The 23,439-nt window shown below is 47.3% G+C and overlaps 1 protein-coding gene across 1 annotated transcript in view; it reads left to right on the top strand.

Annotated features, from left to right (window-relative positions):
* Positions 1–23,439, top strand: part of JAK3 (Janus kinase 3) — a 262,203-nt gene that overhangs the window by 127,366 nt on the left and 111,398 nt on the right. The window contains exon 7 of the mRNA XM_040417463.1: positions 8,047–8,169. Within this exon, the coding sequence (XP_040273397.1) occupies positions 8,047–8,169 (123 nt within the window). The remainder of the gene's footprint in view (positions 1–8,046; positions 8,170–23,439) is intronic.

Here is a 23,439-nt window from a genome sequence, read left to right as displayed (position 1 = left end):
ACTATGCGGGTGAAGAAAGCTGCTCATCAGTGACTCTAGACTCTGGCTGCTGCAAAGTCGAAGATCCAGTCAACCAATCAAGAACCGCTGGGTTGCTGGTCAAGACACGACTACTAGCTGACATGTGGAATCATTTACACCTCTGACACTCCCCTGTGCAGGGCCTGGCACTTCTCTGTATGACATACTTTTAGCTGAACTAAATAAATTAAAAGCAAATTAAAAACACCCCTAAAAGCACCAAATATATTTATCTTTTTTTACTGAGATAGGCAACTAAGGATTTGAAATTGGCAACGAAACGATTTCAGCGTAAATAACAGCAAAAGTGATCTGCGTATATATTTCTTGTATTGGACTAAAATAGGCCACTAAACGATTTCTACGTAAATAACAGAAAAAGTGAACTGCGAATATTTTTCTCTTTTTCTCTAGAAATATGACAAGAAACGCTTTTAGTGCAAAAAACACCAAATGTGAACTGTGTCTATTTTCATCTAGAAATATGGCAATAAACGCTTTTAGCGCAAATAACAACAAATGTGAACTGCGTCTATTTTTCTCATATTGTAGTGAAATATAACAATAAACGCTTTTAGCGCAAATTACACCAAATGTGAACTGCATCTATTTTTCTCATATTATAGTGAAATATGACAAGAAATGCTTTTAGCGCAAATAACAGCAAATATGAACTTTAGTCTATTTTTCTCTAGAAATATGGCAATAAACGCTTTTAGCGCAAATAACAGCAAAAGTGACCTGCGTATATATTTATCTTTTTCCACAGATAAAAGCCACCAAAGGCTTTTCAACATAGCACTTTCACCCCCATAACTAATTGCTGGAATGACAGAGCTGTATTATGAGACTATCTGGATCCCCAAGTAATGTTTCCCTGCACTTGTAAATCGCTTTTTTCCCTATGACTCTCCCTAGCATCTGCACACATCTCTCCCTGCCTGTGCAATAATTCCTCTCACTATCCTTTCCCTGCACTAGTAAATCGCTTCTTTGCTTTTTTTTTTTTTTTTTTACAATTAGTTTTTCTTTCACTCTCCCTAGCGCCTGCATACACGTCTGTGTCACTACCAGAGCTTTGAGACGTTCTCACAGCTCTGTTTCTCCACCCCTGTGATGATGTCACTACAGAGCTTGGAGGAGTTCTCACTGCTCTGTTTCTCCGCCCCTGTGATGAAGTCTTTACTTTCTGTTTCCTTCCTCCCAGCTGTTCCTCCTGCGTTTGATTTCCCTGCCTTTAAATCACCCCTCCTCCTATTGTAGGGCGTGGATTATATTTCTCATTTCAGTTGTAGCTCTTGCTTGAGTATCTTCACTTGTAGCTATCAGTTCACTGGACCTGTGTTCTGCTGCAGCAAGCACTCCGGATATTGCCAGCTGTCCTTGGATCCGTCTTCTCTGCGGCTGCAGCTCCTTCAGCTAAGTGTGCAGACATTGTTGTGTACCTGGTTATTTTCTGACTGGATCTGAGGTGGCCACGGTTCCCTCCATATACTGAGCAGGGCACCGGTGGCCGTGCCCCTTCCACTATTGTAGGGGTTACAGTGGTCATCAGTCTTAGGTACGCGGGCATGCCTCGTTCCGCCATTTGGATCCGGGCATATGCTTTAGCAGCATAGGGAGAGCTTTGAGGGTCTGACAGGGGTCACCCTTTATCCTCCCTAGTTTGGGTCCGGTCAGTAGCTCTTTTTACTGTGTATACTCTTGTTGCTCACATACAGCCGTGACATTAAAATCCACCAAAACCGTCCTTTTTTGACATGGATCCGCTTTCTGGCCTGGTTGACCGCATGCAGGGTCTTTCTTTGGAAGTAGCGGATCTCCGTCAATCTATGACTCAGCTTCAAGCATTGGGCTCTGCCCCGGCTCATGGAGTCTGTTGCGAGCCAAAGGTCTCACTTGCGGAAACGTTCTCCGGGGGCAGTGAGAATTTTGTTCGCTTCAGAGGCATGCAAACTCCATTTTTGCTTGTGTCCCCACTCCTCTGGTAAGGAGGAGCAGAGGGTGAGGATTGTCATCTCCCTGCTCAGGGGTAATGCTCAGACTTGGGCTTTTTCGCTGCCATCAGGGGATCCCTCCCTTCGATCCGTGGAAAGATTTTTTGTGGCCCTGGGGCAGATATATGATGACCCGGATCGTGTTGCTCTGGCCGAATCTAACTTACATGTTTTATGCCAGAACAAACTGTCTGCGGAGCTTTATTGTTCTGAATTTCGGAGATGGGCAGCTGATTCAGGTTGGAATGATGCTGCACTCCGGAGTCAGTTCTGTCATGGTCTCTCAGAGAGATTGAAAGATGCGTTTGCTTTCCATGAGAGACCAACGTCCTTAGAGTCTGCCATGTCATTGGCGGTACGCCTTGACAGGCGTCTAAGAGAAAGAAACAAGACCTCTCTGTCCAGCCATTGTCAGTCTAGGGGCAATGGTGCGGACTCATTCAGTGTGCAGGGGCCTCATCCTGTCTCGCTCCCCTCTGAGGAGGAGCCCATGCAGCTAGGTAGACTTGCCCCTGATAAAAGAGGATTTAGTCCTCAGAGTATGGTGTGTTTTTGTTGTGGGGGCATAGGTCATTTGGCAAATGTTTGTCCGTCTAGGAGATTCTTGAACTGTACTAAGAGCGATAATAAGAGAAAAACCTCAAAAGGTAAATCATCAAATTCTGCTTCATCTGCTACTTTGGGCAAAGTTGATGTAGGAATTGATGCTTTTCCTCTGACCTGCAGTTCCCGTTTTCTCCTGTCTGCCAGGGTGGCGCTAGAGAGCAAAGTCATTTCTTGTGAGATTTTTGTCGATAGTGGAGCGGCCGTCAATCTTATTGACACTCAATTTGTAGCCATGCATGGTTTTCAGGTTTGCACATTAGAAAAGGATATACCTGTTTTTGCTATTGACTCTGCTCCACTCTCACAGAGATCTCTGAAGGGCATTGTTCACAATATCCGGCTAGCTGTAGGTGACACTCATGTGGAGGATATATCTTGTTTTGTCCTTAACGGATTGCCTTCTCCTCTAGTTTTGGGGTTACCCTGGCTCACTAGACATAACCCCACTATTGATTGGCAAGGAAGGCAAATAAATGAGTGGAGTGACTTTTGTAGAGAGAATTGTCTCACAGCGACTTTTGCAGAGGTGTCTACTAAAACTGTGCCATCATTTCTCTCTGATTTCTCGGACGTGTTTTCCGAGAGCGGTGTTCAGGAGCTACCTCCTCACCGGGAGTTTGACTGTCCCATTAACCTCATTCCCGGCGCCAAGCTGCCAAAAGCACGCCTCTACAATCTCAACCGGAAAGAATCGCAATGCGAACTTATATCTCCGAGAGTCTCGATAAGGGGCATATTCGTCCCTCAAAGTCACCTGTGGCCGCGGGTTTTTTTTTTTTTTGTTAAAAAAAAAGATGGCTCTCTGAGATCTTGCCTAGATTTTAGGGAGCTGAACCGTATCACGATTCGCGATCCCTATCCCCTTCCTCTGATCCCGGACCTCTTCAACCAAATTGTTGGGGCCAAGGTGTTTTCCAAATTGGATTTGAGAGGCGCGTACAACCTGGTCAGGGTCAGAGCGGGGGATGAATGGAAAACGGCCTTTAATACCCCTAACGGGCATTTCGAGAATTTCGTTATGCCTTTCGGCCTGATGAATGCTCCGGCCGTCTTTCAGCATTTTGTTAATAGTATTTTCTACCATTTAATGGGGAAATTTGTATTGGTGTATCTTGATGATATTTAGATTTTTTCCCCTGATGTTCAGACCCATCAGGATCATCTTTTTCAGGTTCTGCAGATTCTGCGGGAAAATAAATTGTACGCCAAGCTGGAGAAATGTCTTTTTATGGTATCGGAGATTCAATTTCTGGGTTTTCTCCTCTCTGCTTCTGGTTTTCGCATGGATCCGGAGAAGGTCCGTGCTGTACTTGAGTGGGAGCTTCCTGAGAATCAGAAGGCATTGATGCGCTTTCTGGGTTTTGCAAACTATTACAGAAAGTTCATTTTGAATTATTTCTCTGTTGTCAAACCCCTTACTGACATGACAAAAAAGGGGGCGGATTTTTCCTCTTGGTTGGAGGAGGCGCTTGCAGCCTTTTCTAAGATTAAAGAGAGTTTTGCGTCTGCTCCCGTCTTGGTGCATCCCGATGTTTCCTTACCTTTTATTGTTAAGGTGGATGCTTCCGAGGTGGGTGTGGGTGCAGTTTTGTCCCAGGACCCTTCTCCTGCCAAATGGCGACCCTGTGCCTTTTTCTCTAAAAAACTCTCCCCGGCAGAGAGAAACTATGATGTGGGAGATAGGGAGTTGTTGGCCATCAAGTTGGCTTTCGAGGAATGGCGCCATTGGTTGGAGGGGGCCAGGCACCCTATCACCGTTTTTACCGACCATAAGAATCTGGCATACTTGGAGTCGGCCAGGCGTATGAATCCGAGACAGGCCAGATGGTCTCTGTTCTTCTCCAGATTCAATTTTGTCGTTACATTCCGACCTGGGATCAAAAATGTGAAGGCTGATGCTCTCTCTCGCTGTTTTCCGGGAGGAGGAAACTCAGAGGACCCGGGTCCCATTTTGGCGGAGGGGGTAGTTGTTTCTGCTCTATATTCCGATTTGGAGGCCGAGGTCCAGGCTGCCCAGACTGAGGCACCTGCCCGTTGTCCTTCTGGGAAGTTGTTCGTGCCTCCTGAGCTACGTCACAAACTCTTCAAGGAGCATCATGATACGGTTCTTGCTGGTCACCCCGGGAGTAGAGCCACGGTAGATCTCATTGCTCAGAGATTTTGGTGGCCGGCTCTTCGTAAGTCGGTGGAGGGTTTTGTGGCTGCTTGTGAGACGTGCGCTCGCGCTAAGGTCCCTCGTTCACGGCCTTCAGGTTCCCTTCTCCCGTTACCCATACCTTCCCGTCCTTGGACACACCTGTCCATGGACTTTATCACGGATCTTCCTCGTTCCTCGGGGAAGTCGGTGATCCTGGTGGTAGTGGACCGTTTTAGCAAGATGGCTCATTTCGTACCTTTCCCTGGTTTACCCAATGCTAAAACGTTGGCGCAAGCTTTTGTCGACCATATTGTTAATATGCACGGCATTCCCTCTGATATTGTTTCCGATAGAGGCACGCAGTTTGTGTCCAGGTTCTGGAAGGCTTTCTGTTCTCGCCTGGGGGTTCGGCTGTCCTTCTCTTCTGCTTTTCACCCGCAGTCGAATGGTCAGACTGAGCGCCTCAATCAGAATCTAAAGACATATTTGCGCTGTTTTGTGGCAGAGAACCAGGAGGATTGGTGTTCATTTCTCCCTCTTGCTGAGTTTGCTCTGAACAACCGTCGTCAGGAATCTTCTGATAAGTCACCATTCTTTGGTGCATATGGGTTCCATCCGCAGTTTGGGACATTCTCGGGAGGGGCTCTTTCTGGTTTACCTGAGGAGGAGAGATTTTCCTCGTCTTTGTCTACCATTTGGCAAAAGATTCAGAGTAATCTTAGAAAGATGAGTGAGAAGTATAAGCGTGTGGCTGATAAGAGACGTGTGCCTGGTCCGGACCTGAATGTGTGTGATCTGGTGTGGTTGTCTACAAGAAATATTAAACTGAAGGTTCCCTCCTGGAAATTGGGTCCCAAGTTTATTGGGCCTTATAAAATCTTGTCAGTCATCAATCCTGTTGCCTTCCGTCTTGATCTTCCACGGGTTTGGAAGATACATAATGTATTTCACAGATCTCTCTTAAAACCATATGTCCAGCCCACGGTACCCTCCTCTTTGCCTCCTCCTCCGATTTTGGTTGATGGCAATCTGGAGTTTGAGGTTTCCAGAATTGTGGACTCTCGCATTGTCCGCTGTACTCTTCAGTTCCTCGTTCATTGGAAGGGTTATGGTCCTGAGGAGAGGATGTGGGTTCCGGTGTCGGACATTAAAGCCACTCGCCTCATCAGGGCATTTCATAGGGCTCATCCTGAGAAGGTGGGTCCTGGGTGTCCGGAGTCCACCCGTAGAGGGGGGGGTACTGTCACTACCAGAGCTTTGAGACGTTCTCACAGCTCTGTTTCTCCACCCCTGTGATGATGTCACTACAGAGCTTGGAGGAGTTCTCACTGCTCTGTTTCTCCCCCCCTGTGATGAAGTCTTTACTTTCTGTTTCCTTCCTCCCAACTGTTCCTCCTGCGTTTGATTTCCCTGCCTTTAAATCACCCCTCCTTCTATTGTAGGGCGTGGATTATATTTCTCATTTCAGTTGTAGCTCTTGCTTGAGTATCTTCACTTGTAGCTATCAGTTCACTGGACCTGTGTTCTGCTGCAGCAAGCACTCCGGATATTGCCAGCTGTCCTTGGATCCGTCTTCTCTGCGGCTGCAGCTCCTTCAGCTAAGTGTGCAGACATTGTTGTGTACCTGGTTATTTTCTGACTGGATCTGAGGTGGCCACGGTTCCCTCCATATACTGAGCAGGGCACCGGTGGCCGTGCCCCTTCCACTATTGTAGGGGTTACAGTGGTCATCAATCTTAGGTACGCGGGCATGCCTCGTTCCGCCATTTGGATCCGGGCATGTGCTTTAGCAGCATAGGGAGAGCTTTGAGGGTCTGACAGGGGTCACCCTTTATCCTCCCTAGTTTGGGTCCGGTCAGTAGCTCTTTTTACTGTGTATACTCTTGTTGCTCACATACAGCCGTGACAGTCTGTCCCTGAACAAAGTACGATAGTGAATGGCAGACTCTAAGATGGCCGCCGTATTTATAGGGCTGTGACATCACCGGGCTGGCTGCTGATTGGCTGCATTCATGGCATTATGGGTCATCCATGCCTTCCCAGAGTTCCTTGCCCCATGTCCTCACACGTGTAGCCGCCATTGTAGCTGGCTAGCCGCCATGTTAGGAAATACGCATTCGTTCAGAATATAATTTTTCCTGAAATTTGGAACTAATTCAAATTCATCAGCCTAAATTGGCTCATCTCTAATGATGACGTCATTGCGATGCATGTGCCAGCCTCTGGAATCACAATGGCGGCGGGACATGGAGACATTGCATACAGTTAAAAATGGAGAGATAAGTGCCTCCACAATGGAAGCGCCCATGGCCCCGCTGTTGCCCCCACTTTTGATTAGGTGGCACCACCTGAGGCAACTGCTTAACTTGCGTTGTTGGCAGTGCAACCCTGGCGGGACAGCACCATTCAACATGAAAACAAACAGCAGTTTCTACCGTGGGATACGTGGTGGATTTTGACACAGTCAAAATCCATCTTGTGAATGTACTCTCAGTATGGCAGGTTGTTTGCATTTGCGACATAGTTTGTAAAGCCGAATGCAAAATGCATCATCGCTGTTCCTCTCGTCCCCGCCGCTGCATATGTTACATAACATTTTGGCTGCTGTGATAGTGTGTCATACGTATAGTGCACATGATTGCTCCAGCCAATCACTAATCTCAACGGTATATGACACAATCACTGCTACAGTCAAATCTGAAGCCCAGAGGTAGACAAAGCAGTGGTGCTGGCATGGAGGGGTATCAGGATGGTATCATTTTTTTATTATTATTATGATGCTGTCCATGCCAATTAAACAAAAAAAAAAGCATCTTCGACAACCCATTTAAGTACTGCAAATAACCATTATATTATATATTAAGCTCTCCAGTTACTAAAAATGGTCTTTCACCTCATACCTCCACAGTTTATTGACTTATATTCATATATATTATTTTATACACCACTAAAATAGCCATAAACATGCATGCAGAATGCCAAAAAATGTATGTAGTAAAAAAAAAAAAATTTACTTGTGAAAAGGTCTTTAGGCCATTTTTAGACAAGCAAGTTGTCCGCGGGAAACATGTTCCATGTGAGAGCGTGTGTGACATACTGAATTGTAAATCATTATACTGCCATGAGGTCCCATTCAGGCTGGGAAATCAAGCTCCCACACAGAACATGTTGATGACTTGCTCGTCTGAAATTGGCTTAACAGTGTTATGTTTGATATCCAGAATTTATTTACCCAATGACATTACATATGCTAAAATATACTCAAGACAAATAATTGTTTTGCAGTTGTGGCAGCCATTCAGTGACTTTGAGGACATAGTGGATATTAGAATAACACAGGCTGACTCTGATCAAAAAAGTGGAGAAGGACGTATAGTAACAATCACAAAGCAAAACAACAAAGTCTTGGTAAGTGCATTTAATATGTTACAAAAATGTTTAGTTTCAGCAAACAGCAGGTAAGTTACATTTATAAATCACTTCAAAAAATGCACCAAAATGATGCGCAACTGACAATACTAGCTAATCCCTCAAGCCGATGTTAAAAGCTGAGAATTTTGGCAATATCTTCCAGTCAGGAACATATCGGAGCCCCTCATGCACTACTTCACGGTGTCTCAGCAAGCATGGGGTCCTACCACTCAACTGCCTGTGGTGTGTGAACAGGGTCTGAATCAGTGCTAGAAACCAACTCACAGCCAGGCTCTCACATGCCTCCATGGTGGTATCACCAATGCACTGTGAGGTAGAATAAAGCTGTGAGCCGCACCCACAACAGGCCATGTGACACGGAAGCCGCACCCACAACAGGCCATGTGACACAGAAGCTACCAGGTGCAAAAGAACGTTACCAGCAAAATGATGTGGCACATTCCATACACATAAAGACAAAAACTCACTGAACAAAGTGGCCTAAACGAGTGGAAATGCTCCAAACCCAGACACTGTAGTGTGTCTATAACCAGGGGAGCAATTCCTCCGCATGCGGTCCGCAGACAACGGCAATCCCCAGCAAAAAATCTGGGGGGGAAAATGCTCCTGCGTCTTATGGGGCGAATGCTTCCATTTTACATCGAAGTCTGTGACACGGCAGCATCGCAGACTGCGATGTATGAGACGGGAGAGAGGAGAGGCTGGAGTCCGGAACTAGGGGCAGGGCCCGGTGCAGTCACTGTACTCTTACACCGGGCCCCGCCGCTCACCGCAGTATTTATAAACATTAATCCTTATCCTGTTAATAAGTTTAACTAAAGCTGCGCTCTCCCGTTTCCCCTGTATCAGTACAGCACTTACGAACAAGCTTCCATAGCAGGCAGAGCGGACGGCAGCAGTAACGCCACTCACTGACGTTGAGCGCCTGCTCCTCCCACTTTATGAATGAAGCAGGCGGAGCAGGTGCGCGACGTCAGTGAGTGACGTTACTGCTGCCGTCCGCTCTGCCTGCTATGGAAGCTTGTTCATAAGTGCTGTACTGATACAGGGGATACGGGAGAGCGCAGCTTTAGTTAAACTTATTTACAGGATAAGGATTAATGTTTATAAATACTGCTGTGAGCAGAGGGTCGGTGTATTGGGGGACACTGTTAAGAGGGGGATCTGTGGATGACATATAGCAGTTTCATTCACAGACCCCCCCCATAACAGTGCCATCCACAAATCCCCCACCCCATAACAATGCCATTCACAGATCCCCCACCCCATAGCAGTACCATCCACAGATGCCCCATAACAGTGCCATCCACAGATCCCCCATAACAGTGCCATCCACAGATCCCCCATAACAGTGCCATCCACAGATCCCCCATAACAGTGCCATCCACAGATCCCCCATAACAGTGCCATCCACAGATCCCCCATAACAGTGCCATCCACAGATCCCCCATAACAGTGCCATCCACAGGTCCCCCATAACAGTGCCATCCACAAGTCCCCCATAACAGTACCATCCACAGATCCCCCATAAACAGTGTCATCCACAGATCCCCCATAACAGTGCCATCCACAGATCCCCATAACAGTGCCATCCACAGATCCCCATAACAGTGCCATCCACAGATCCCCCATAACAGTGCCATCCACAGGTCCCCCATAACAAAGACATCCACAGATCCCCCACCCCATAGCAGTACCATCCACAGATGCCCCATAACAGTGCCATCCACAGATGCCCCATAACAGTGCCATCCACAGATGCCCCATAACAGTGCCATCCACAGATCCCCCATAAACAGTGCCATCCACAGATCCCCCATAAACAGTGCCATCCACAGATCCCCCATAACAGTGCCATCCACAGATCCCCCATAACAGTGCCATCCACAGGTCCCCCATAACAGTGCCATCCACAGATCCCCCATAAACAGTGTCATCGACAGATCCCCCATAACAGTGCCATCCACAGATCCCCCATAAACAGTGTCATCGACAGATCCCCCATAACAGTGCCATCCACAGATCCCCCATAACAGTGACATCCACAGGTCCCCCATAACAGTGCCATCCACAGATCCCCCACATGACAGTGCGTCATCCACAGATCCCCCATAATAGTGTTATGCACAGACCACCATTAATTCAAAACCCACCAAAAGCACACCTTTTGGTTAAAAAAAATGTTTTTCTTATTTTCCTCCTCAAAAACCTAGGTCTTATAGGCCAGTGCGTCTTATAGGGCGAAAAATACGGTATGTCTCTCTCTCTCTGCACCTCCTTCTCCCTTTCCCTTCTCCATAAACGTCTATGGTTAGCAGGTAATCAAATCTTTTGTGATAAAAGTCCATCTAGTTCCTCAATACAGACTTTACAGAGAATGGTAGCTGGGGGTGCATGAAAAGGCATTTTTCTCTGATGAGATACAATACAAAATGTCTTAGATTTTGAGACTGGAGCCTGGGGACACAGCAATTTGTTTGCACCACCAAACTCCTAAAAAATAATTCTCCTGCACAAAACATGGCTGCATATTGCCACGTCAATAACGAATAAATAAAAATCTATGACTGCCAAAATGCAAAGACTCAAAAAGAAAAAAAAAATAGCTGGTCAATTAGGCCCTTTTAGGTTTGGTCATTTGTTAATGACTAGTTTTGGTCGAGCAGCAAAGTGCTCGGGTGCTCGAGTAGAACACCTTGGGATGCTCGGGTGCTCTACCGAGCACCCGAGCACAATGGAGGTCAATGGGAGAACCCGAGCATTAAACCAGGCACCCCCTGCTCTGAAGAGGGGAGGGTGTCTGGTTCATTGGAAAAGGTCAAAAATTGATGGAAACACCACTGAAATGGTTCGAGAACAGCATGGGGAGGATGTCTGGATGCATCTTGGACTCCCAGGTCGCTGCTGGGAACGATGTTGTCTGAGTAGTGCGCCACTTTTACAGACTGACAATAATACGCACCAAACCAAAGATAAAATCAATTTTAGAGGGAAATTTGTTAGAAAACATTCCTTCCTGTATATTTACTTGTATATAAAGTGCAAGTGCTGCCAAAAAATACAAGGAAGAGGCACTCTGATACAACCTGTATATCACATAACAGAGGGCCTCATTCACATTGTGGTACAATTGTTCAGGTAGTGGGACTCCTACAATCATGAAGCCTATGCACTAAGTGAAAGGGCTGCCAAAAATTACAAGGAACCGGCACTCCAATACACCCTTTTTTACACATAAAGGAGGGCATCATACACACCCTTGAAAAATTAGGATTGATGGCCTGCTGGTGACCCTCAAAAACATTAGGAGCAAGGGCCTGCTGGTGACCCTCTAAAACATTAGGGGCGAGGGCCTGCTGCTGATCCTACCATCTAAAACATTAGGGGTGAGGGTCTGCTGCTGAGCTGACTCTCTAAAACATTATGGGCGAGGGCCTGCTGCTGAGCTGACCATCTAAAACATTAGTGGCGAGGGCCTGCTGCTGAGCTGACCATCTAAAACATTAGGGGCGAGGGCCTGCTGCTGAACCTACCGTCTAAAACATTAGGGGTGAGGGTCTGCTGCTGAGCTGACTTTCTAAAACATTAGGGGCGAGTGCCTGCTGCTGAGCTGACCATCTAAAACATTAGTGGCGAGGGCCTGCTGCTGAGCTGACCATCTAAAACATTAGGGGCGAGGGCCTGCTGCTGAACCTACCGTCTAAAACATTAGGGGTGAGGGCCTGCTGCTGAGCTGACCATCTAAAACATTAGGGGCGAGGGCCTGATTCTGATATGACCATGGAAAGAATTATGGGCTAGGGCCTGCTGCTGAGCTGACCATCTAAACAATTTTGTGGGTGAGGGCCTGCTGCCGAGCTGACCATTGAAAAAAAATTGTGGGCGAGGGCCTGCTGCCGAGCTGACCATCTAAAAAAATTTGTGTGCGAGAGCCTGCTGTTGAGCTAACCATTTAAAAATTTAGGGGTCTGATGCTGAGCTGACCCTCTAAAACATTAGGAGCGAGTGCAGCCTAATAAGCATGTTGATATGATGGAGGAATAGGAGGAGGACGAGAAAAGGGAGATTAAACAATACAGGGAGTGCAGAATTATTAGGCAAGTTGTATTTTTGAGGATTAATTTTATTATTGAACAACAACCATGTTCTCAATGAACCCAAAAAACTCATTAATATCAAAGCTGAATATTTTTGGAAGTAGTTTTTAGTTTGTTTTTAGTTTTAGCTATTTTAGGGGGATATCTGTGTGTGCAGGTGACTATTACTGTGCATAATTATTAGGCAACTTAACAAAAAACAAATATATACCCATTTCAATTATTTATTTTTACCAGTGACACCAATATAACATCTCAACATTCACAAATATACATTTCTGACATTCAAAAACAAAACAAAAACAAATCAGTGACCAATATAGCCACCTTTCTTTGCAAGGACACTCAAAAGCCTGCCATCCATGGATTCTGTCAGTGTTTTGATCTGTTCACCATCAACATTGCGTGCAGCAGCAACCACAGCCTCCCAGACACTGTTCAGAGAGGTGTATTGTTTTCCCTCCTTGTAAATCTCACATTTGATGATGGACCACAGGTTCTCAATGGGGTTCAGATCAAGTGAACAAGGAGGCCATGTCATTAGATTTTCTTCTTTTATACCCTTTCTGCCAGCCACGCTGTGGAGTACTTGGACGCGTGTGATGGAGCATTGTCCTGCATGAAAATCATGTTTTTCTTGAAGGATGCAGACTTCTTCCTGTACCACTGCTTGAAGAAGGTGTCTTCCAGAAACTGGCAGTAGGACTGGGAGTTGAGCTTGACTCCATCCTCAACCCGAAAAGGCCCCACAAGCTCATCTTTGATGATACCAGCCCAAACCAGTACTCCACCTCCACCTTGCTGGCGTCTGAGTCGGACTGGAGCTCTCTGCCCTTTACCAATCCAGCCACGGGCCCATCCATCTGGCCCATCAAGACTCACTCTCATTTCATCAGTCCATAAAACCTTAGAAAAATCAGTCTTGAGATATTTCTTGGCCCAGTCTTGACGTTTCAGCTTGTGTGTCTTGTTCAGTGGTGGTCGTCTTTCAGCCTTTCTTACCTTGGCCATGTCTCTGAGTATTGCACACTTTGTGCTTTTGGGCACTCCAGTGATGTTGCAGCTCTGAAATATGGCCAAACTGGTGGCAAGTGGCATCTTGGCAGCTGCACGCTTGACTTTTCTCAGTTCATGGGCAGTTATTTTGCGCCTTGGTTTTTTCACACGCTTCTTGCGACCCTGTTGACTATTTTGAATGAAACGCTTGATTGTTCGATGATCACGCTTCAGAAGCTTTGCAATTTTAAGAGTGCTGCATCCCTCTGCAAGATATCTCACTATTTTTGACTTTTCTGAGCCTGTCAAGTCCTTCTTTTGACCCATTTTGCCAAAGGAAAGGAAGTTGCCTAATAATTATGCACACCTAATATAAAGTGTTGATGTCATTAGACCACACCCCTTCTCATTACAGAGATGCACATCACCTAATATGCTTAATTGGTAGTAGGCTTTTGAGCCTATACAGCTTGGAGTAAGACAACATGCATAAAGAGGATGATGTGGTCAAAATACTCATTTACCTAATAATTCTGCACGCAGTGTATACCCTTTTTAGTGGTGGAAGGGGTGCATGGGAATACAGTGTATTCAATACACCATAAAAGCCACATTTAGAGTGCCTTTATTTTCAGCCGCTTTCCTCAGGTGGAGTAGAGAAGTCAGGGGCAAGCCAGCCCTTGTTCATTTTTGTAAGGGTCAACCGGTCAGCATTTTCAGTTGACAGGCGGATGCGCTCATCAGTTATTATGCCCCCAGCAGCACTAAATACACACTCTGACAAAACGCTGGCGGCGGAGTGCCAATTCGTGCCACATGTCCAGATTGGACACCCAATAGTTGTAAGGCACACAGAGATCACTGAGGACGCTGACACTCTCTGCTACATACTCCTTCACCATCTTCCAAAATGTTTCCCTCCTTGTGACACTAGGCCCGCATCAGGTTGAGGGTCCTGGCGGGGCGTCATGAAACTGTCCCAGGCCTTGGAGAGTGTTGCCCTGCCTCTGTTGGAACTGCTGTGTGTTCCCGTCGTCTCCCCTCCTCGGTTGGCCAAGGAACTACGTACTTTGCAGCCAGCGCTGTCTGCTGGAAATTTTTGGAGCAATTTTTCCACAAGGACCTTCTAGTATTGCACCATTTTGCTCGTCCTCTCCACCACAGGAATGAGAGATGAGAAGTTCCTTTCGTAGCAGGGGTCGAGAAGGGTGATCAACCAGTAATCGGTGTTGGCCAAAATGCGTACAACGTAAGGGTCACGGAAAAGGCAGCCTAACATAAAGTCAGCCGTGTGTGCCAGAGTCCCAACAGACAAGACTTCGCTGTTCTCATCAGGAGGATGACTCTAAATCTCCTCATCCTCTTCTTCCTCTTCTACCCATCCATGCTGAACAGATGGAATAAAACTTCCCTGTGTACTACCCTCTGTAGCGGAGGCAACCGTCTCCTGCTCCTCCTCATCATAATCCAGTTCGCACTGAGAAGACGAACTGAGGGTGGTCTGGCTATGACCTTGTGTACTTTATCCCCACATTTCCACCTCTTCCACATGCAAAGCGTTCGCCTTAATTGTGAGCAGCGAGCGTTTGAGTAGACACAGAAGTTGGATGGTTACGCTAATAATAGCGTTATCGCCGCTCACCATCTGTGTTGATTGCTCAAAGTTGCATAAAACCTCACAGAGGTCAGACATCAATGCCCACTCGTCGCTTTTGAAGAGTGGAAGCTAACTGCAAAGGCGACGACCATGTTGCAGCTGGTATCCACTACAGCCCTCTGCTGCTCACAAAGCCTGGCCAACATGTGGAACGTGGAGTTCCAGTGCGCGCCTACATCGCACAACAGTCGGTGAGCTGGCAATTGCAAGTGCTGCTGCAGAGTTGCCAGACTGGCGAAAGCTGTAGATGACTTGCGGAAATGGGCACACACGCGGCGCACCTTTACCAGTAGCTTAGGCAAATTGAGGTAGGTTTTGAGAAACCACTTAACCACTAGGTTTAACACGTGGGCTAGGCACCAAGTTACGGCCATTATCAGACACAAGCATGTCTGGTTGTAGGTTGAGTGGTGAGAGCCACAGCTCAGTCTGGTCCTTTATCCCCTGCCACAGCTCTGCGGCGGTATGCTGTTTGTCACCTAAGCAGAGCAGTTTAAGCATGGCCTCTTGCCGCTTCCCCACTGCTGTGCTACACTGCTTCCAGCTACTGTCACCGCGGTCAGGATACAAGATACACAGAATATGAACAAACAAGTGTCTAGGCAAGAAGCAAGGGATAAAGGTCACCTCCTGACAAATCCCTACCAGCTCTCCCTAGACTTCTATGCCCACGTTCAGACCCTGAAAGTGGGAAAAAACTTGTCACCGTGCCTAGGCTGAAGATTCCCTAAAATCCCTAAGATGGTGAAAGGGGGAAAGAAGCAGCCTGCTCCCTCAGAGCCTGGAGGGGGCAGGTGTCTCTCTAACAGCCTAGACAGACAACCACAAGATAACAAAACCAACTTATCTCACTGAGCAGGAACAACAAATCCTTCCTTCCTTCCTCTGAGCCAGACAGAAGCTATAACCCGCACAGGACACTGGGAGTGGGCGTAATTTAAACTCAAACCAACGACTCCACCCAGTGCACCTGAAGGGAGGCGGATATAGCTCAACTCCAAAACAAAAACAAAAGGCTACACACGTGCTGATAACCTGGCAGACCTCTGCACATAGCAGGGCATGACAGTACCCCCCCTTCTACGGGTGACCTCCGGACACCCCGGCCCAACTTTATCCAGGTGGAATCTGTGAAAAGCCCTCACCAGTCGACTGGCACTAACATCCACAGCCGGAACCCACATCCTCTCCTCAGGGCCGTATCCCCTCCAGTGTACCAGGTACTGAAGGGAACCCTGAAGAACTCTTGAGTCAAGAACCCTGGAGATCTCGAACTCTAAATTTCCATCAACCAGAACAGGGGGAGGAGGCAATGGCGATGGTTCCACCGGTTTCACATATTTCTTCAGTAACGACTTGTGGAACACATCATGGATCCTCCAAGTCTGCGGAAGATCCAGACGAAATGCTACTGGATTGACCACCGCAGATATTTTGTAAGGTCCAATAAATCTTGGACCCAGTTTCCAAGATGGTACTCTTAGTTTAATATTTTTAGTAGACAACCACACCAGATCACCCACACACAGGTCCGGACCAGTCATACGTCTCTTGTCAACCATTCGCTTATACCTCTCACCCATCTTCTCCAAATTCACTTGGATCCTCTGCCAGATAGAAGACAAGGCAGAAGAAATTCTCTCCTCCTCTGGCATCCCAGAGGAACTAGCCCCCGTAAAGGTACCAAACTGAGGATGAAAACCGTATGCGCCAAAAAATGGCGACTTACCCGTGGACTCCTGCCTACGGTTATTCAAAGCAAACTCTGCTAGGGACAAGAATGAGTACCAGTCCTCCTGATTCTCAGCCACAAAGCACCTCAAGTAGGTCTCCAGGTTTTGATTAGTACGCTCTGTCTGCCCATTCGACTGCGGATGAAAAGCCAAAGAGAACGAAAGTTGAATGCCAAGCCGAGAGCAGAACGCCCTCCAAAACCTGGAGACAAACTGCGTGCCCCTATCAGAAACCACATCCGAGGGAATGCCATGTAATTTCACAATATTATCAACAAAAATCTGAGCAAGAGTCTTGGCATTGGGCAGACTGGCTAACGATACAAAGTGAGCCATCTTACTAAAACTACCACCAAAATTACTGTTTTCCTGGAGGAACTCGGCAGATCCATAATAAAGTCCATAGACAAGTGCGTCCAAGGACGAGACGGAATAGACAAAGGAAGAAGTGAAGCAGCAGGTCGAGTATGAGCAACCTTTGACCGTGCACAAGTCTCACAAGCTGCTACGTAATCCTCAACACTCTTACGTAACCCGGGCCACCAGAACCTCTGGGACACAAGAAGATCAAAGGTGGACTTACCACCAGGATGTCCAGCAAGGACAGTATCGTGATGTTCCTTGAATACCTTGTATCGCAGTCAATCAGGAACAAACAACCTCCCTGGGGGGCAAGAACCAGGAGCCCCCTCCTTGGCTCCCAACACCTCCATCTCCAATTCGGGGTACAGAGCGGAGACCACCACCCCATCAGCCAAAATCGGAGCAGGATCCTCTGAATCACATCCCCCAGGAAAACTGCGAGACAACTCATCTCCCTTGACGTTGTTAACCCCCGGGCGAAAAGTAACCACAAAATTGAACCTGGTAAAGAACAGTGACCATCTGGCCTGTCTAGGATTCAGACGCTTGGCAGATTGCAGGTAAGCCAAATTCTTATGTTCCGTATATACTGTAACGGGATGAGACACCCCCTCCAACCAGTGACGCCATTCCTCAAAGGCCAATTTGATGGCCAGCAATTCCCTATCTCCTACATCATAATTCCTCTCGGCGACTGAGAGCTTCTTGGAAAAAAAAAGCACACGGAACCCATTTGCCAGGAGATGAACCCTGCGACAGCACTGCTCCAACCCCCACTTCTGATGCATCAACCTCCACCACGAATGGCTGACACATCGGGCTGCACCATAATGGGAGCAGACGCCAAACATTCCTTAATAGCCGAAAAGGCCTGCAATGCCTTATCCGACCAGACAGAGACGTCGGCGCCCTTCTTAGTTATATCGGTCAGAGGTTTTACAATGGTAGAATAGTTCAAGATAAATTTTCTATAATAATTAGTAAACCCCAAAAACCGCATCAAAGCTTTCTGATTCTCCGGTCGGTCCCATTCCAGAACCGCCCGGACCTTTTCCATATGAAAACCAGAGTCAGAAAGCAGATATCCAAGAAACGGAAGCTCCTGCACAGAAAACACACATTTCTCCAATTCTCCCGAAGGATCGTCAAAACCTGTCTCACGTGTTCCTAATGGGTCTTCAGATCAGGAGAGTAAATGACAATGTCATCCAAGTAAACTACCACGAACCTCCCCACAAAATGATGGAAAATGTCATTGACGAATCGCTGAAATACCGCTGGTGCGTTAGTTAACCCAAAAGGCATAACCAGATTCTCTAAATGACCCTCGTGCGTGTTGAAGGCCGTTTTCCACTCATCCTCTTCCTTGATTCTGATCAGATTGTAGGCCCCTCTTAAATCCAACTTGGAGAACACCTTGGCTCCAACAATCTGATCAAAAAGATCGGAGATCAAAGGAAGGGGATACGGATCACGGACCGTAATACGGTTCAATTCCCGGAAATCCAAACAAGGTCTCAGCGATCCATCCTTTTTCTTTACAAAGAATAAACCCACTGCCACCGGAGACTTAGGCTACTTTCACACTTGCGTTCGGAGCGGATCCGTCTGGTGTCTGCACAGACGGATCCGCTCCTATAATGCAAACGCTTACATCCGTTCAGAACGGATCTGTCTGCATAACTGTTTTTTTCACATCTGATTTTTCACTTCGTGAAAACTCAGATCCGACAGTATATTCTAACACAGAGGCGTTCCCATGGTGATGGGGACGCTTCAAGTTAGAATATACTAAAAGAACTGTGTACATGACTGCCCCCTGCTGCCTGGCAGCACCCAAACTCTTACAGGGGGCCATGATACGCACAATTAACCCCTCAAGTGCGGCACCTGAGGGGTTAATTGTGCGGATTACAGCCCCCTGTAAGAGATCGGGTGCTGCCAGGCAGCAGGGGGCAGTCATGTACACAGTTCTTTTAGTATATTCTAACTTGAAGCGTCCCCATCACCATGGGAACGCCTCTGTGTTAGAATATACTGTCGGATCTGAGTTTTCACGAAGTGAAAAATCAGATCTGAAAAAAACAGTTATGCAGACGGATCCGTTCTGAACGGATGTAAGCGTTTGCATTATAGGAGCGGATCCGTCTGTGCAGACACCAGACGGATCTGCTCCGAACGCAAGTGTGAAAGTAGCCTAAGTCTCCGGTGGCAGTGGGTTTATTCTTTGTAAAGAGAAAAGGATGGATAGCTGAGACCTTGTTTGGATTTCCGGGAATTGAACCGTATTACAGTCCGTGATCCGTATCCCCTTCCTTTGATACTGAGGTAAAGCCGTAGTAGACACACCAGAGATAGATGTGCCAAGACAATTGTCTGAACAAAATTCACTCCAACCAATGATCTGTCTTGCTTGCCAGTCTATCATTGGGTTATGTTTTGTCAACCAAGGTAACCCTAAGACTATAGGAGCGGGCAAGTCCTTCATGACAAAACAAGACATGATCTCAACATGTTAATCACCCACCCTTAACAGAATACCATGAGCAATATGAGTGAGACTCCTTTGAGAAAGAGGGGAAGAATCAATTGCGAAAACCGGAATCTCTCTTTCTAAAGTGCAAGTACTTAGACCCAGATTTTGAAGAAAAGGAAAATCAATAAGGTTTACCCCAGCACCACAGTCAACGAATACTTCAACAACAAAAAATTCTTGAGTCTAGCGCCACCATAGCTGGACGGAGAAAACGAGTATTACAGGGAGCTTGCATACCTGCTTGCTCCGCCACCCCATTCACACTACCAAGAGTCAGGGATGTTTTTTTTTTCTTTATGTAAACCTCTTTGTGATTCTTTCTCATCAACATGCGGTTTAACAAAAGGACAAGCAAAAATAAAATGACCGCTTTTTCCACAGTAATAACATAGTTTATGCAACCTCCTAAAGTTCCTACTACCAGAACGGAAAGATACCTGACCCAGCTGCATGGGTTCCTCCCCTACCCCAGAGTTACATATCATATCACCCTGGGGAGCAGGTGAGACGAAACCACTCACAGAAGGGATACATCTCTCTCTAATACGTCTATCTAACCGTACTGCCAAGGACATAGCATTCTCCAATGTATCCGGGTACTCATGAAAAGCAAGGGCATCTTTCAATCTCTCAGATAACCCCTGACAAAACTGACTACGTAACGCGGGGTCATTCCACTCTGACTCGGTAGCCCATCTCCTAAACTCAACGCAGTAAGCCTCTGCAGTATGTTCACCTTGTAATAAATTCCGCAATTTAGCTTCCGCCATCGAGACCCGATCTGGATCATCATAAATTAATCCCAGGGCTTTAAAAAATTCTTCCACCGACCGGAGGGCCAGAGTACCGGACGGCAGAGAAAAGGCCCAGGATTGCGCGTCCCCTTTAAGCAGGGAAATGATTATCCCTACCCTCTGACTCTCATCACCAGACGAAGATGGACGCAGCCGAAAATACAACTTGCATGACTCTTTGAAGCGGATAAAGTCATCCACACCCCTTTAGGCTCCCCATAAAGCGACTTTAGGCTCCCCATAAATTTGATTTCCTCCTATTGCACCTGATGCCAGAGCATTCTGATACGTGTGACCGAATTACGCAGATCCACAACTTCTAGGGATAATCCCTGCATGCGATCAACTAGCGCATCAATTGACTCCATCTCAAAACAGCTGAGAAATGGCAGTCAAAGGATTGGCGGGTTCTAATGTCACGGCGGACAGACCCTGAAGGTGGGAAAAAACGTGTCCCCGTGCCTAGGCTGAAGATTCCCTAAAATCCCTAAGATGGTGAAAGGGGGAAAGAGGCAGCCTGCTCCCTCAGAACCTGGAGGGGGCAGGTGTCTCTCTAACAGCCTAGACAGACAACCACAAGATAACAAAACCAACTTATCTTACTGAGCAGGAACAGCAAATCCTTCCTTCCTTCCTCTGAGCCAGAGAGAAGCTATAACCTGCACAGGACACTGGGAGTGGGCATAATTTAAACTCAAACCAACGACCCCACCCAGTGCACCTGAAGGGAGGCGGATATAGCTCAACTCCAAAACAAAAGGCTACACACGTGCTGCTAACCTGGCGGACCTCCGCACATAGCCTGAGCAGGGCATGACAGCTACTGACTGATGGCTGACTGGTGTTGCAAGATGATAATTCAGAGGTGGAAGTGGAGGAGGAGGCAGAGGAGGAGAAGGGGGGTTGCAACCACTAACGTAGGTGGCGGCGGAAACCGTGATGGAAGTAGGGATCATAATCCTTGGCATCGGTAGAACCCGTGCCATCCCAGGGTACGACTCGCTCCCGGACTCCACAACGTTCACCCAGTGTGCAGTCAGGGAAATGTAGCTTCCCTGGCCAAAAGCACTTGTCCATGTGTCAGTCGTTAAGTGGACCTTCCCAATAACTGCATTGGTCAGGGCACGGGTGATGTTACGGGACACAGGCTGGTATAAGGCTAGGACTGCACACTGTGAAAAATATTGGAGGCTAGGGACAGAGTACCGCGTGATAGCCGCCGCCATCAGGCTGCGGAAAGCCTCAGTGTCCACAAGCCTAAATGGCAACATTTGCAGGGCCAGCAATTTGGAAAGGTGTGCATTTATTGCTATGGTCTGTGGGTGGGTGGGTGGGTATTTGCTCTTTCGTTCAAAGGCCTGGGGTTTAGACATCTGTACGCTGCACTGGGACACAGAAGGTAATGTGCTAGCTGATGGTGCTTCCGAAGGTCCAGGTGCATGGTGGGAGGCATCCGGGCCTGCGTCTTGGACAGGGTATTGGCCAGCACGTAACACAGGGGAAGAGGAGGCAGTGGTGTGACCCGCAGACACTGGTTGTGGACCCAAGCATTCGGCCCACCTATTAGGGTGCTTTGATGCCATGTGGCGGATCATGCTGGTGGTGGTGAGCTTGCTAGTGTTCACGCCCCTGCTCATTTTGGTACGGCACAGGTTGCAAATGACAATTCTTTTATCATCCGCGCTTTCCTCAAAAAAGCACCAGACTGCGGAACACCTAGCCCTTGGCAAGGGAGATTTCCGCAAGGGGGTGCTCCGGGGAACAGTTGCAGGCCTGTTTGGTGTGGCTCGCCTTCTCTCTTTTGCCACTACACTGCCTCTTCCAGCCTGTTGCGGTGCTGCGGATCCCTCCCCCTCTGTACTGCTGTCGTCGCTCGGATTGCCACCTTCCCAGGTTGGGTCAGTGACTTCATCGTCCAGCACCTCCTCTTCCATTTCCTCACTCTTGTCATCCTCCTGACTTGTTGACCTAACAACAACCTCCGTTATTGACAACTGTGTCTCATCCTCAACATGAACCTCTTGAGACACTAATTGCGGTTGACTTATTGGCAACTGTGTCTCATCATCATCATCCACCTCGTGAAACACTAATTGCCGTTCCCCACCGTCATATTCTTCTGACTGTGGATGCTCCAGAGTTTGGAAATTAGAGCACAAGATCTCCTCATGTCCCTCTTCAAGCGGGCTTGGCGAGAGGCCCAAATTAAGGAATAGCGATGAAAACAGCTCCTCGGAATATCCGAGTGTGGGATCACTTGTTTGCCAAGACTCTCCATGGTGGGTGGAAGGAGTATAAGGGTGAGGATTCTGTTGACCAGACTCTTGGCTACTGAAACTGGACTCGGTGCTTAACCGACTGGAAGCATTATCTGCTGCAATCCAACCAACCACCTGGTCGCGCTGGTCTGACTTCGAGAGTGGTGTCCTGCGCCGCCCTGCAAACTGGGACATGAAGCTAGGTATTGTGGATGAGTGTGTTTCTTGTGCTCTGGCAGCAGGCACAGTTTCACCACGCCCAGGGCAATGGCCTCTGCATGCACCATCAGCAGCACGGCCACTTCCCTGTCCCTTACTGCTCACCTTGCGCATATTAAATGCTTGCAAGTATGTCACACGTACAGTAGCGCATGTTTTTGAAGTGTATGCGCAAATAAAATACACAGAATGTCACAGATATTTTTAGGATGCGCACATATCAAACAAGAGGTATAGCGCAAGTAATGTCGCTGTCACCACCGCCTAATAAAAAATTACACTGAATGAATGTCACTGATATTTAGTATGCACAAACATTATACGGGAGGTATAGCGCAAGTAATGTCGCTGTCACCACCACCTAATAAACAATTACACTGAATGAATGTCACTGATATTTAGGATGCGCACACGTTAAACAGGAGGTATAGTGCAAGTAATGTCGCTGTCACCACCACCTAATAAAAAATGACACTGAATGAAGTCACTGATATTTAGGATGCACACACGTTAAACAGGAGTTATAGCGCAAGTAATGTCGCTGTCACCACCGCCTAATAAAAAATTACAATGAATGAATGTCACTGATATTT

The sequence above is a fragment of the Bufo bufo genome, chromosome 2 (assembly GCF_905171765.1).
Source record: "Bufo bufo chromosome 2, aBufBuf1.1, whole genome shotgun sequence".
NCBI classification, from domain to species: domain Eukaryota; kingdom Metazoa; phylum Chordata; class Amphibia; order Anura; family Bufonidae; genus Bufo; species Bufo bufo.
This window is presented reverse-complemented; position numbering and strand designations above follow the sequence as displayed.